Genomic DNA, 16,076 nt, shown 5'->3' on the forward strand with positions numbered 1-16,076 from the left:
GATATCCTCTTTGATTTCTGCAGTGATCTCTTGGTTATTTAATAGTGTATTGTTTAGCCTCCATGTATTTGCATTTTTTAAAGTTTTTTTTCTATACTTGATATGTAGTCTCATAGCATTGTGTTTGGAAAAGATACTTGATATGATTTCAATTTTCTCCAATGTCCCAAGGCTTGATTTGTGACCCAAGTTATGATCTATCCCGGAGAGTGTTCCATGAGCACTTGAGAAGAAAGTGTATTCTGTTGTTTTTGGATGGAATGTCCTATAAATATCAATGAAGTCCGTCTTGTTTAACGTGTCATTTATAGCTTGTGTTTCCTTATTTATTTTCATTGTCGATGGTCTGTCCATTGGTGAAAGTGGGGTGTTAAAGTCCCCTACTATGATTGTGTTACTGTTGATATCCCCTTTAATGGCTGTTAGCATCTGCCTTATTTATTGAGGTGCTCGTATCTTGGGTGCCTAAATATTTACAATTGTTACATCTTCTTCTTGGATTGATCCCTTGATCATCATGTGTGTCCTTGTTTGTCTCCTGTAATAGTCTTTATTTAAAGTCTATTTTGTCTGATGTGAGAATTGCTCCTCCAGCTTTCTTTTGATTTCCATTTGCATGGAATATCTTTTTCCATGCCCTCACTTTCAGTCGGTATGTGTCCCTAGATCTGAAGTGGGTCTCTTGTAGACAGCATATATATGGGTCTTGTTTTTGTATCCATTCAGCCAGTCTGTGTCTTTTGATTGGAGCATTTAATCCATTTACATTTAAGGTAATTATCGATATGTATTTTTCTATTACCATTTTCTTAATTGTTCTGGGTTTGTTATTGTAGGTCTTTTCCTTCTCTTGTGTTTCCTGCCTAGAGAAGTTCCTTTAGAATTTGTTGTAAAGCTGGTTTGGTGGTGCTGAATTCTCTTAGCTTTTGCTTGTCTGTAAAGGTTTTAATTTCTCTGTCAAATCTGAATGAGATCCTTGCTGGGTAGAGTAATATTGGTTGTAGGTTTTTCCCTTTCATCACTCTAAATATGTCCTGCCACTCCCTTCTGGCTTGCAGAGTTTCTGCTGAAAGATCGGCTTTAACCTTATGGGGATTCCCTTGTGTGTTATTTGTTGCTTTTCCCTTTCTGCTTTTAATATTTTTTCTTTGAATTTAATTTTTGATAGTTTGATTAAAATGTGTCTTGGTGTGTTTCTCCTTGGATTTATCCTGTATGGAACTATCTGTGCTTCCTGGATTTGATTGACTGTTTCCTTTCCCATGTTAGGGAAGTTTTCAACTATATTCTCTTCAAATACTTTCTCAGACCCTTTCTTTTTCTCTTCTTCTTCTGGGGCCCCTATAATTTGAATGTTGTTGTGTTTAATGTTATCTCCAAGGTCTCTGAGACTGTCCTTAATTCTTTTCATTCTTTTTTCTTTATTCTGCTCTGCGGTAGTTATTTCCACTCTTTCATCTTCCAGGTCACTTATCCATTCTTCTGCCTCAGTTATTCTGCTATAGATTCCTTCTAGAGAATTTTTAATTTCATTTATTGTGTTGTTCATCATTGTTTGTTTGCTCTTTAGTTCTTCTATGTCCTTGTTAATCATTTCTTGTATTTTCTCCATTCTATTTCCAAGATTTTTGGTCATCTTTACTATCATTACTCTGAATTCTTTTTGAGGTAGACTGCCTATTTCTCTTCATTTGTTTCATCTGGTGGGTTTTTATTTTACCTTGCTCCTTCATCTGCTGTGTATTTCTCTGTCTTCTCAGTTTGCTTAACTTACTGTGTTTGGGATCTCCTTTTTGCAGGCTGCAGGTTCGTACTTCCCATTGTTTTTGGTGTCTGCCCCCAGTGAGTAAGGCTGGTTCAGTGGGTTGTGTAGGCTTCCTGGTGGAGGGGACTGGTGCCTGTGTTCTGGCGGTTGGGGCTAGATCTTGTCTTTCTGGTGTGCAGGGCTGTGTCCAGTGGTGTGTTTTGGGGTGTTTGTGCACTTAGTATGATTTTAGGCAACCTCTCTACTAATGGGTGGGGTGTGTTCCTGTCTTGCTAATTGTTTGGCATGGGGCATCCAGCACTGGAACTTGCTGGCCGTTGTGGGGAGCTGGGCCTTAGCATTGAGATGGAGATCTCTGGGAGAGCTCTCGCCAATTGATATTATGTGGAACCGGGAGGTCTCTGGTGGTCCAGTGTCTTCAACTTGGCTCTCCCACCTCAGAGGCTCAGGCCTGACACCAGGCCAGAGCACCATGACCCTGTCAGCCACATGACTCAGAAGAAAAGGGAGAAAAAAGAAAAAAAGATAATAAATAAAAAATAATAAAATTATTAAAATTAAAAATTAAAAAATTATTAAAGTAAAAAAATTAAAAAGTAATAATAAAAAAAAGAAGAGAGTAACCAAACCAAATAACAAATCTACCAATGATAACAAGCGCTAAAAACTATACTAAAATGAACATGAAAATCAGAAACAAGTTAGCTGCAGACAGCAAACCCCAAGTCTACAGTTGCTCCCAAAGTCCATCCCCTCAGGTTTGGGTTGATTTGTTGTCTATTCAGGTATTCCACAGATGCAGGGTACATCAAGTTGACTGTGGAGATTTAATCCACTGCTCCTGAGGCTGCTGGGAGAGATTTCCCTTTCTCTTCTTTGTTCGCACAGCTCCTGGGGTTCAGCTTTGGATTTGGACCCGCCTCTGCATGTAGGTCGCCCTGAGGCATCTGTTACTGCCCAGACAGGATGGGGTTAAAGCAGCGGCTGATTAGGGGGCTCTGGCTTATTCAGGCTGGGGGGAAGGGAGGGGTACAGTAGTTATAATTGGAATGCAGGGTGAACCTGCAGTGGCAGAGGCTAGCGTGACGTTACAACAGCCTGAGACACGCCGTGTGTTCTCCTGGGGAACTTGTCTCTGGATCATAAGACCCTGGCAGTGGCGGGCTGCACAGGCTCCCGGGGGGTGTGGATAGTGACCTGTTCTTGCACACAGGATTCTTGGTAGCTGCAGCAGCAGTGTTAGCATTTCATGCCCGTTTCTGGTGTCTGAGCTGATATCCACAACTCGCGCCCATCTCTGGAGCTTGTTTAGGCAGTGCTCTGCCCTCCATGGGCAGACAGGGAAGGAATCCCCTCTCCTCGCGCACCCCTAAACAATGGTCTCTTGCCTCTTAGGCAGTTCCAGACTTTTTCCCAGACTCCCTCCTGGCTAGCTGTGGCACACTAGCCCCCTTCAGGCTGTCTTCACACAGCCAACCCCAGTCCTCTCCCTGGGATCTGACTTCCGAAGCCCGAGCCTCAGCTCCCAGCCCCCACCCGTCCCAGTGGGTGAGCAGACAAGCCTCTCAGGCTGGTGAGTGCTGGTTGGCACCGATCCTCTGTGCGGGAATCTCTCCACTTTGCCCTCTGCACCCCTGTTGCTGTGCTGTCCTCCGTGGCTCCGAAGCTTCCCCCTGCCACCGCCCCCCCCACCCCATCTCCGCCAGTGAAGGGGCTTCCTAGTGTGTGGAAACTTCTCCTCCTTAGGTGCAGGTCCCACCCTGTTCTTTTGTCTCTGTTTTTTCTTTTTTCTTTTGCGCTACCCAAGTACATGGGGAGTTTCTTGCGTTTTGGGAAGTCTGAGGTCTTCTGCCAGCGTTCAGTAGGTGTTCTGTAGGAGTTGTTCCACATGGAGATGTATTTTTGATGTATTTGTGGGGAGGAAGGTGATTTCCACGTCTTACTCCTCCACCATCTTGAAGGTCCCCCATACTTAGCCCTTTTAAGGGAGCTTTTTTATAAAATTCACTTTGTATGCAAAGACTCTTCAGCTTTTATAAATCGTGCTGAGTAAAAAGAAATTAATATTTACCTATTGGTAAAGAACCTTTGACATTGATATGAGACTAGAGTGACCTTGCTTTGTTAATTTTAAGTGAATTTCACATTTTACCCTAATGCTCCCAGAGTACGATTCTCGTGGCACAGTCTACCCCAGAAATACTTCTGAAGGCCAGTGACCTGAATCTTGGTTTAACCACTTACTAGTTAAGAAAACTTGGACAAATTACTTAACCTCTCTGTTTTCTTATTGTCCTACAATGGGTGAAACAGATACTCTATAGGGTTGTTTGGAAGTTCAAGTGAAACAATGTGTGTCAAGGGGCTTTAGAAATTGGACGTTTTATATAAATGTCACAAGGTATTATCCCTATTGTCCTAATTACAATTAGGCTATGGCAATTCCAGTCAGATATACTTTTTCTTCTTTTGTGAGATCATAAAAGACATAGTTATCATTGCCATTAATTTGCTTTGAGTATTTCTTAGACCACTGGTTCTCAAGGTATGGTTCCCAGACCAGGAACATCCACCTTGTGTTAGAAATGCAAATTCTTGGGCCCCACCTCAGACCTCCTGAATCAGAACCCCTGGGGTTGGGGCCCAGCCAACCCAACCTGTGTTTTAACAGGACCTCCAAGGAGATTCTCCTGACACTAACGTTTGAGACCCACTGGTTTAGAGTTATACCCAACTGTGTGTGTGTAGGCTCTGACTTTGCTGATGTTCTTTTAACCTGGCTTTTCTTTCAGACATGGAAGAGATTCTGAAAGACAAAATGTGTGTACCTAAGACTGAGTTGGAACCAACAGTTGACTTCCCAGAACATGCCTGCCAGCTAGGTGTGCCGTTTTTAGCATTGACATAGATCCTAGGAGCGCAGGTCCTTAAAGCACCCCCTTGGTTAAACACACACTTGCTGGAGATATGCTGAGGGTCCAGAGAGCCTTCTCCTACTTAAGTGGGATAATAACAGTTGAATGAGATGACTGATGAACTATTTGGTGAAATTCAGTAGAGCTGCACTGAGCTTAATTCCTATTCTGGCTACCCGTGAACATCAGGTGTCTCCTTCCCTCTAATAGTCTTTGGTCTTCCTCAAACGAACCCTCCACCTATTAATGAGTCTGGGGCCCACTCCTAAGTGCTCTGACAGGTCTTAGAAATAGCCAGGTGCCCCACTGCACACCCTGTGCTTTCCCGTCATACCCCTGGATTGCAGCTATGCCATGGCTGTCCTGACAGACAGATGGACGGTAGTTATTTTAAAGTGAAAACCAGAGCTCTAAAGGTAATTAAGATGGAAGAAGGAAAGTGGTAGGAAAACATTAGGGAAACCATGGTGCTGTCGGGTTGATCCACAAGGGCAGAGGTGCATGGTAGGTGTACAATAGCTACTTACGGAATGAATGAATGAGGATGGAATTTTGTGTTTTGGGAGCTATCCTGCCTACTTAACTTACGAGCATCTATCTTATTCCAAATGAACAGACATTATGCCTTGATTGAGTGAACTATTAGATATGTTTAGTTTTAAATGCAGACATAAATAGATTTGGTCTTTCTGTGGTTCGAATTTCCTCCCATCAGCTTTCCCTTAATTATCCACAAGTGTTCCAAACCTTCATTAGCTAAATAGGATGCAGATGATGGTCATTAGTCTGGGATGTAAATCCTGCTGGCACATTCAATGGCTTTTCACTTGGTTAATTGAAATTTTCAGTATTCATGGACTACAAGAAAACACTGTAATTTTATCATTTATTCAGGGGTATAATTTTTTTCCTTTAGCAGGTTGTATTTTATAATTATGCAGTTAAAAAAAAATAAATATGAATGCCACACTTTTCCTGGAGGGGATATCACTATTTTCAGTGCACATGTGTCAATGCTAGTCTACTAAAGCATGAAGACCAAATGGAAAGTCATACTTTGTCCAGAAATCCTAAAATTGACCAACTAAAATGTCTAAGAAAGCATCCAAGTAGTATGCACTTTGGGGACCCATTGATTCAAGTGTAAGAGACTTCCAAATTGTTAGTAATATGTGTGGGTCTGGTCTTGACATCTACCAATGAATAAGAAAGCATCCAAGTATTATGCACTTTGGGGACCCATTGATTCAAGTGTAAGAGACTTCCAAATTGTTAGTAATATGTGTGGGTCTGGTCTTGACATCTACCAATGAATAAGAAATCATCCAGTTTTCTGTGGGGTGCAAATTTCAGGTATCAAATGGAGATGCTTTATGCAGGCATTATTCCTTTAAATGGTTCTTAGCTTTCAACTGCATTTGACCATTTATCAAACCTAGCTGGCCTCTGGTGATATTTGGTTGAGAGTCACACACACACACACACACACACACACACACACACACACACACACACACAACTGATACTTGAAATAAAATTTCACAAAATTACCAACTATCTCAGAAATTCAGTTTCTGAATTCCTTAATTTTTATAATCCAATACTTAAGCAATACTCTTTGCTTGCCCCCAACTTTGTTCCAATTTAATCGAGTAAGTGTCATATGTTTGCTGTTTTAAAAACATAAATCTTAGTTATAGACATTGCATGGCAGAAGTTGGCTCAGTAGAGGCAGAGTATATCTATTTCTGTTCTTTTTCTAAACCTAATTTAGTGGGAATGAAACAACATTGTAATAACTCTCAGAGGTAAACTCTCCCTTAAAAAGGAGTATAGAACATATGAAGTCTCTTTTCAGTGCTCAATCACTTTGCAAAACACACCCACCAGTGAGAATCAAGTAAGCAGCTGCCCTTCCAGAAGTCTCTTTTTGTAGGCTAGACTGGATGAACCATTGACCACTGGTCTTGTGTCTAGGTTGTCTTACCAAGGCCTTATCAGTCTCAGTTGTTTGTCCCAAGTCACTCTTCCTTCTGGGTTGCTTTGGCCTTTTTGCCCACTTGGAATATTTCTGCAAACGATTCTTAATGTTAATTTAAGGAAGACATGTTTAAGCACCTCAGTCTTCTAAATGAATCATTATTTTATATATACGTAGATATATATAAGATATATATCTTAAAAAATATATAATATATAAATATATTCAATATATAATATATAAATATAAATATTTGATATATATCTGTCAATATTTAATTTATATCTGTCTCAAAGTTGAATATAAAGACATTTTATAAGTTATGCTTTTGTGAATTCCCTGAAGAACTCTCTCTGCCTCTGTAGATAATCAAGAGCTGACCATGTTATTCAGCCAGATGTTCTATCCTCAGAGGATGGAGGAAAGAAGTAGGCACTATACTCACTGATTTCCAAACAATGTGCCTGATAAGATCCAGCCCATTTTCTTCAAATTAGCCAGGGTTCTCATGACCTAAAAGGAAATGAATAGGGGTTTCCTCATTTCATAATGAAGAATTCAAGACCGCCAGGCCAGCAATCTGTCTTAAGCTCACAAAGTTAATAAGCTTGTCTCTTATTAAGAAGAGACAAGCGTTAAATGCCTAGATTCCTGAGCAAGTAGTCCATTTGTCTAACTGTCCAACGAGTCTGTCATAAAAGACCAGCAAACATATAAGCTCTAATAAGGGGTCACATTCAACTAGAGCACATCAGCCATAGCCAGTATCTGCCCTTGGCAAAACTGTGTCAAATTAAAGTGTATTGTAGTGGACAGAGCAGTGCTTCACACAGACCTTCTAGCACGCTGCCCTCAGCTGTCAGCCCTTTCGGGAAATTGCCCTTGGCTGAACAAAGGCATCATGCCTAGGGTCTACCCAGCTTCAGAGTTCCCCAGTGGGTTTGCTGAGACCTTTGTTGAACTTGCACCACAGCCCAACTCTCCCTCTGCTCAGTCCTGCACCCTTCCCTTCCCCTCTCCAAGTGGAGATCCCAGAGCATGGCCTAATAAACATCCTGCCTGCTAATCTCCATCTCACAGACTGCTTTTTAGGGAGACCACCCTGCGACCTATGTGATCTTTTCCATCGCATTGAGTGTCTTCATGATCTAAGTCTTCATTTTTCTCCTATCAAAATCTGCTTTTGAAATTAATAAAAGACAAGAAGATTCTGCTTGTAGGAAAGGGAATGGATAAATTCATTCTCTCTAAGGTGTAACAGACCAATGACTATAATACTTGAAATTTCCAACTTTCCCGTTTGCGGTGACTCTTACACCCTAGTATCCCTCGAGGGTTTGTCTATTATGATTCAAAGCCTTATGCTAAAAACAGAGCTCTAATAAGTGAAATTTCAGGCATCAGTATAAAAATGGATAACAGTGGGGCCTCACCTTTCTAGATTCATTTTGGGAAATTGCTATAACTGTCCATATGTAATACCGTACACCCCATGCTGGTCGCCCTGCTAACAGCCTTAGCAGTCAGTGCTCTAAAAAAGTCATTGTGCTTCATTGTGACAAACGCAGCATCAGGCAACCTTTGGTGGAGGGGACCCATTAGGAGTTACCTCTTTAGTAGAAAACTATTGATGCAACAATCAAGAAGGTCACAGCATGGGTAAGTCACCATGTTTTGAGTCTTTCATTTTCCGTAATTAAAGTGAACACATTATCGGAAGGTTTAGAAAGCCCAAAGTCATTCACAGTAGCTGCAATTAGGAAAGTGGAATGCCAGCGAAAGACTTTCGACGGAACGAAATGAGACTGACCAAGCGTATAAGTATTGTCCCCTTAGAAAATGGCCAAATTAAGGATATGGACTCTCTTTGACCTTTGCCATACCTCTTTCACACTCATTCCATGTCCTGAGATTTCACTGTATGTTTGTCCTTTGGCTCAAGTGGTTCCTTGCTACAAATGTAACATTTAGAGCTACCTGTATTAATTTTTTTTAGTGAAGCCAATTTCACCCATCTCTGACTCTCATTTCTCCTCCAAACCTGTTTCTCAGGTTACCTGAGACTGTTTTTGAAGGTTGAATGGTATTGTTTAATTTCGAAGATCATTTCCCCTGGGGCTAATGTCTGAATTCTTAGACGTGTTCATTAATTTACTCTCCCCAGTGATGTATCTTAAGCTTAGTTAAAAATGCAATTAGAATCGCTCAAGTTGCGCCCACGTGGGCGACCACACGCAGTCTTCAGTAGCTGGGATTTGTTTCTCCCCTAGTGTTTTATTATACTGCCATTTAGGACAGAGAGTGAGACTTGAAATCAGGAGCAGGAAGAGAAATTCCCACCGTTAGACTTCTGTTTCCTGGAAAAAATTTAGTTGCACTAGTCAGGGAATCAGAATCATTTCCATAACTAGCTCCTTTAGAGTTTAGACCTGTTGTTCTCAACTGGGGGTGATTCTGCCAGCCCCCCACCTCCCAGGGGACATTTGGCAATGTCTGGAGACATTTTTGGTTGTTGTGACTGACGTGGGGAGGGAGGTGTGCTACTGGCCTCTGGTGGGTAGAGGCCAGGAATGCTGCAAAACATTCTAGGGTGCTCAGTACCACAACAAGAATTATCCAGTCCAAAGTGTTCATAGGCCCAACGCTGAAAAATTGATTTAGCCAAACCAAGTGGATACTAGACAATAGATATATGCTAAAGAGAGAGAAAATGTATTTTACTACTATTCAGGAGCCTTTTGTGTCTCTCCCTTGGCTTCGCTTTGTAATGCTATGACACGTGAGTCTGCTTTTCCAGCACTCTGCTTCCAAAACAGTGTTTTGGGATAAGGGCTGCAGTCATTTTTTTCTGTTGTTGTTGCATTTTCCCATCGAGGGCATATTTAGTGGATACCCTTTTTTTTTGTGCCAGGCACTGGGCTAGGTAATGGGGCTACAGCAATGTCCAAGTCTTGTTGGGTCTTTCCCTCCCTGGAGCAGAAATCTGAGAGTGAACATTGAGGTCAATCTCATGATACAGGGCTCAGCGTACAAACACATAAAAATGACAAAAGGTGGGCTTCCCTGGTGGCGCAGTGGTTGAGAGTCTGCCTGCTAATGCAGGAGACACGGGTTCGAGCCCTGGTCTGGGAGGATCCCACATGCCACGGAGCAGCTGGGCCCGTGAGCCACAGCTGCTGAGCCTGCGCGTCTGGAGCCTGTCCCCCGCAGCGGGAGGGGCCGCGATAGTGAGAGGCCCGCGCACCGCGATGAAGAGCGGTCCCCGCACCGCGATGAAGAGTGGCCCCCGCTTGCCGCAACTAGAGAAAGCCCTCGCACGAACCGAAGACCCAGCACAGCCAAAAATAAATAAATAAATAAATAAATAAATAAAATTAAAAAAAAAAAATAGCAATAAAAAAAAAATGACAAAAGGTTACAAACGCATAACGATGACAAAAGGTCACGAGGAGGACGTTTGGCGGGGAAGATTGTAGGTGGGGTATTTCAGTGTAACTTGTGTGAGCTGTTTGCTTCTTTGGCTGTTCTCTGTCTCCTTACTGGCTCAATCTTGACTTTGGCTTTTCCTCTTTTTTTCTCATCACCAAAATTCTCTCCTCCTTTCTATTTTCCCCTTTTAATTCAAACTTTCTGAATATGTACCCCTTCCTTCACAAACAAAATAAAAACACAAATAAAAACGCCAGCGATCCAAATTTAAAGACCACACCCAACGTAAACCTTAAACTTAATTTTTCTTCATTAAAGATACTTTTTTTGTATGTTTATCCATGTCTGTGTTTTCTGTCCTTTAATACTGTGTATTATTTTGGGCCAGAATATGTGCTGGCCCAGATTCTTAACTTTTTTTACTGCTTGTCCGAAAACAAATCAAAACCCTAGATGGGTTGACAAATATTTTTATGTTATATGAGGAGACAATGGGAGGAAGATTATATACATTAGATCTTTGAGCCATACCAAAGTCTCTGTTATACATTTCTTTTAGTTCTTTTGACTCTATTCAACCAAAATAAAATTATCAGTGGTATGTATATATATATATATACACATATATATACATACACACTGTATGTATATATATATACACACATATATGTACATACCACACATATGTACATGCATACATACACACATATACATAATACATATGTATACATATATGGCATATATATAAAAGAATATTTATTGCAAAGCAAAAACAAAAGAATAAAATCCTGGAAACCATCAAATATCCACCAATAAAGGAAAGCATACATAAAGTATGGTATATCCATATTATGGAATGTTATAGAGCTATTAAGAAGAATGAGTCAATCTATGTGAACTGACTGGAAAGATGTTGATAATATAGCCTTAGTAGGATGGTATGGTCTCAAGAAAGAAGAAACTTCTCTATGTACATGTGTAATATAAAACACACAATTAACATGTAATACATGCATTTGCATAAAAATAGAGAAAGTGTGGAAGGATGAATACAAATTTTTACTACCGGTTACCTCAGAAGAATAGGTTAGAAAGGGGATTGGCTCATTAAGAATATATATTAGTTTTGTAATTAAAGAAAAAGTAGAAAATTTTACTGGAAAAAAATTTAATACCATTATGTCCATTGAACTCTTCATAGGATAGTCCAAAAGGAACAAACTTACGTGTAAATTCCAACGGGCCTTGAATGCCAGAGTGCCTTTTTAGTGGCTCATGAGGCTAAGAAAATATTGACACAACTGTAAAAAGTCAATCACAGGGAGAACGAGTGAGCTAAGGAGAGTGGGGATGAGACGGCAAGAGCCCTGATACTGCTGTTCAGACTCACACATCTCATGGATGGGGAGAAGCTCCGCTCCATCACTCAGGCTATTCACAGGTGTCATTTGAAAGATTTTGGCATTTGACAATTTGCACATATCTCTTCAAGATAAAGAGAGTGCCGTGTGTGGTTGATAAGGTGGGTTTTTGAGTCAGACTGCTTCACTTTCATTCCCGATCTAACTATTTCCTAGGTATGACAATTAACCTAATTGTGCTGTGGTCCTTTATTTGTGAAATAAAGATAAATAAGAGTCTTTACTTCACTGGATCATCATTGGCCCATAGTGAATGTTCTGACTTGGAGGGGGTGGCAGTGGGAGCAGTGAAGGGCAGATACTTTAAAATCCAGAGAAATCAGTGGGGTCAAAGGAGGTGGTACCCACCTTGGACTGGAGATGCATGGGGCAGGGTCAATATCATTACACTTTGCCAGTTCTAATGTGTCTCCTACCTTCTTGTTTTGCAGACCACCATTCTCAGCACATTGGCTAGTGAGAAGTCCTTATCTGACTGCAAAAAGGTAAGTCAGCCTCCAGGAATTGCAGCCTGCTGTCAGAGTAATAAAAAGCTTCAGAATTGATGACATTCGGTTGAAAAGGCTGTGGTATCAATGAGAATGTTCTGCTGACATATTGTAGTCCTCTTTCCTCAGAGATGGAAATTTGAATGGTTCTCTTTAAGGCTGTGGAAAACTCTGTTATTGTTTGACAGCCTCTTCTTCTAAAGAAGCTCTGTTTCCATATATTTCTATCTCGCTATTATGTGATATTTTATTCTGCAAGGTGAGCATCAAGGGAGTTCAGGGCAAGCTGCATTGCAGGCGTCTCTATCTTTGTTTGCAAATGTAAATCTAATAAACCTAAACCCAATACAATATAAAAATGATTTCATATTTGGAAAGCTGATCATATAGCATAAAAATCTGGTTTGGATTCACCAGAGTCAAGTTTGAGAAGCTGTCATGCTTTGCAAAAGGATTAGCCTCGCTGGCATCTGATGGAAGCCGTCCTGTAATGGATCATGTCTGAGGGCTGCCTGCTAGAGCAGCAGCAGCGTGTCTAATTCCTGGCCTTCGCAGTCCAGGGGGCACTTTTATCTGCCTCTTTAATCTCAGGTTTAACTAGATCTTCTCCTTCTGGAGGGGAAAGAAGCGATTTCACAGTCTGAAAGCTCAAATAAATTCTTTGACGCTATCTATTGATATGGAAAACCAGGTGCATTAGGAGTTGACCTGTGCCTGGTGTATTAGTTACTTGGCATTTCTAAGGATTTGATACCATGACATTGTTTGCTGGGCTGTTTCCATTGCTGAATTTGCTTGATATGGAAATAGGTAGTGGGGAACTTCATCTTTAAAGGTGGTGTGAGGGCCCACTGTTCTGAATGCCATCGTTTCATTATCTTGATCGTATTTTTTATTGCCTATTAAGTCTCCATCTTGATTGAGTTGTGCTGTGTTTGTCTTGCTCTCAGCTCCCTGAGAGCAAAGTCCATGTGGAATTCTTAAAATTATAGAGCTTAGAGAACAAAAGGACTTTAGGGGTTCTCTAGTCTCCCCCTTTTCCCACAGCGGGACTGCCATCGATATAATTTATAAATGGACCTCTAGCCTCCACTTGAATATTCTACTGATGGGGAACTTAATGACCCTACCTGTTCGCTAGTGAGACAAAGGATTAGAGAGTTAGTTCTTCATTTTACTGAGCCAGTATCTGCCTCCTTTTGATTTCTGCCTACCGATTTAAGTGTGAAGCCAGTTAATATGCTTTCTTCTGAATCTTCTCCCCACCCCATTGCAGGGCTATTTATTTTTCTTCTTTATTTCTAATCAAACATTGATAATGATTGATTTCCAAAAGCATGGCTGCTGGGAGCTGGCTGTGTGGTTTCAAAAAATGGCTCTGCCACTTGTTACTTATGTGACTTTGGGTTGGTGACATAACCTATTTGTGCCTCACTTTTATCATCTGTAGAATGGAGATAATAGTTGTACATACCTCATGATATAGATGAGTTAACATACATAAAGTGCTTAGAACAGTGCCCAACACATAGAAGTGCTATATTAGCTATTATTATTATGGCTTCTAGACCAGGTTATCCTTTTTTGGGGGGACATAGTTTTTATAACCAATGTCAAGAATTGTGCTTTTTACTCTTCATTCAGCAAGCTGTGTTTACAAACTTTCTGTATGGCAGGCACAGCAGAAGACATGGTCTATGATGAAAGGATAAGCTGTAGGCATTCTTGAGTGCAGCACTAACATTCTACTAATACACTGTAAGATGGCGCAAGTTTCTATTTAAAAGCCATATCCTTCCGTTGACCACGTGAAGCTTAATGTCCTTCCATGAGCCCTTAAGACATTTTTACATGAGCTGGTATTAAAACATGAATCTTTTTTATATTTATGTAAATGATTCTTTTAGTATGGACGCAGACCATTATGTTTATTTTTATTCATTTAAAAATTTTTGATCAATTAAGATAATTTAGGGCTTCCCTGGTGGCCCAGTGGTTAAGAATCCACCTGATAATGCAGGGGACACAGGTTCGAGCCCTGGTCCAGGAAGATCCCACATGCTGCGGAGCAACTAAGCCTGTGCGCCACAACTACTGAGCCTGCATGCCACAACTACTGAAGCCCACAGCCCTAGAGCCCATGCTCTGCAACAAGAGAAGCCACCGCAGTAAGAAGCCCATGCACCACAGTGAAGAGTAGCCCCCGCTCGCTGCAACTAGAGAAAGCCCACGTGCAGCAACGAAGACCCAACGCAGCCAAAAATAAATAAATAAAATAAATTTTAAAAAACAACTAAAAAAATTAAGATAATTTATAAACCCAGGCCTGTTATCCAACTTTTTACTACCTCTCCAAGTTCTACGTCATGTACAAATTAGAGTAGCATAGTTGGTCTCTATGATTTCACTTTAATTCATCCATTCATCCATGTTGTCCATTCATCTAGTGAATAAGGGTTCACTGAGCATCTGCTATGGGACATGAACTGGAATATGTGGTAAACAAGTCACATCTGATCTTCACCCTCATAGATCTAGTAGATGGTCATTAAATAAGTAAAATTGTCATGGATAATATATTGTGATAGCAAAATTGTGATGGATGATATGATTTTTTTAAGTTGGGAGGTTAGAGATCATATACCAGGAGAAGCTAACCTAATCAGGGTCAGGGAAAACTTTCCTGAAGAAGTGACTTTCACACACAGTAAATGAATGGGATTTGGCTGTGCGAAGACAAGGTAGAGGCAGAAAAACAGCAAGTGTGAAAGTCTGGAAGTGAGAGGTAGAGAATTATAAAATGTTCAGAGTGTCTGGAAATTACAACTTGAAATCGAGGATGGGAACAGTGAGATAAAAGGCAGCCTGGTCATGAAGGGCCTTGTAAAACCACAGGAAGAGTTTAGATTTATTGTGAGGGTAACAAGAAATTTTTAAAGGACTTTGAACTTGGGAGGGTAAGTATGTATGATGTGATATGATTTTTATTTTGAGATCACTTGGCTACTGAACACAGAAGAAGCAAAATTTTAGTTATGAAGTCTAGGTGAGAGGCTATAATCTAGGCAAGATGGTAGTGGCCAGAATCAGAAAAATGGCAGTGAGGAATCAAGAGATATTTGGGTGATAAAATCAACAGCATATAATAATAGTTTGGATACATGGGAGAAGAACTAGCTAAGGATGATTCCCTGATTTCTGACATGGGCAATGGGCAGAATTGTGGTGCTATTTTCTAAGACAGGAATAGGGTTAGGGAGGAAGTTGGTATAGTTCAGATGAGTTCAGATGAGTATTGATTGGTATATGTCAAATGAGTTCAGATTGGTATATGTCAAACTTGAGAGCTCTCCTAGTAAGGATGGCCAGCAGGCATGTGGGCATGTAGATTTATAATTCAGGAAAGCTTTCTGGGCTGGAGATATGAATATGGGAGGAATATGCATGTAGAGAATGATTGAAAGAGTGGGAATGGATGAGATTGCCCAGGGAGGGTGTGGAGAGTGAGAAGGAGGAGGGTTTATAAGACTCTTGAGGAGCATTGATATATAAGGGCTGGGAGAAGACTATGGACCTGTGAAAGAAACTAAGACAGAGCCATGGAGGTTGAAAGAAACCAGAAGAATGTGATGTCACAGAAGTCAAATAAATTTTAAAAAGTTGTCATTAAAAATGAGGCAGTAATTAATATCAAAACTTTTGCTGGGAAAAAAAAAAACCTGTTGCTGAAAGGTTAAGTAAAATAAGGACTGAAAAGCATCCATTAGGTTTATCAATATCATAGGTTGTGTTGGTTTTAGCGAGAGCAAAGTGATGGGTGTAGAAGCCAGGTTGCAGTAGATTTAGGCTTGAGTGAAGAAGGAAATAAAATGGTAACATAGAGTCTTCTTTAAAGGAATTTGTTGCAAAAGGAAGGAGAGGGATGAGTAGTTGGAAGGGGGCTATAAGGTTGAGGGAGGGTCCCTTAGGATAGATTTGAGAGAGCGTGTTTAAATGCTGTTAGAAAGAAGACAATGGAAAGGTAAGGAGTAAGGTTCTTAGAAAAGAGAGGGGGCAATCTGTTGAGTGAGGTTTTTG

General features: G+C 40.7%; 1 protein-coding gene across 2 annotated transcripts in view; it reads left to right on the plus strand.

The window, feature by feature from the left end:
- Window positions 1-16,076, plus strand: part of RASGEF1B (RasGEF domain family member 1B) — a 560,362-nt gene that overhangs the window by 195,436 nt on the left and 348,850 nt on the right. For both annotated transcript variants that reach the window (XM_057547295.1, XM_057547296.1), the window contains exon 3: window positions 11,943-11,996. In XM_057547295.1, coding sequence (XP_057403278.1) covers window positions 11,943-11,996 — 54 coding nt within the window. The remainder of the gene's footprint in view (window positions 1-11,942; window positions 11,997-16,076) is intronic.

This window comes from Balaenoptera acutorostrata, chromosome 5, assembly GCF_949987535.1.
Source record: "Balaenoptera acutorostrata chromosome 5, mBalAcu1.1, whole genome shotgun sequence".
NCBI classification, from domain to species: Eukaryota; Metazoa; Chordata; class Mammalia; order Artiodactyla; family Balaenopteridae; genus Balaenoptera; species Balaenoptera acutorostrata.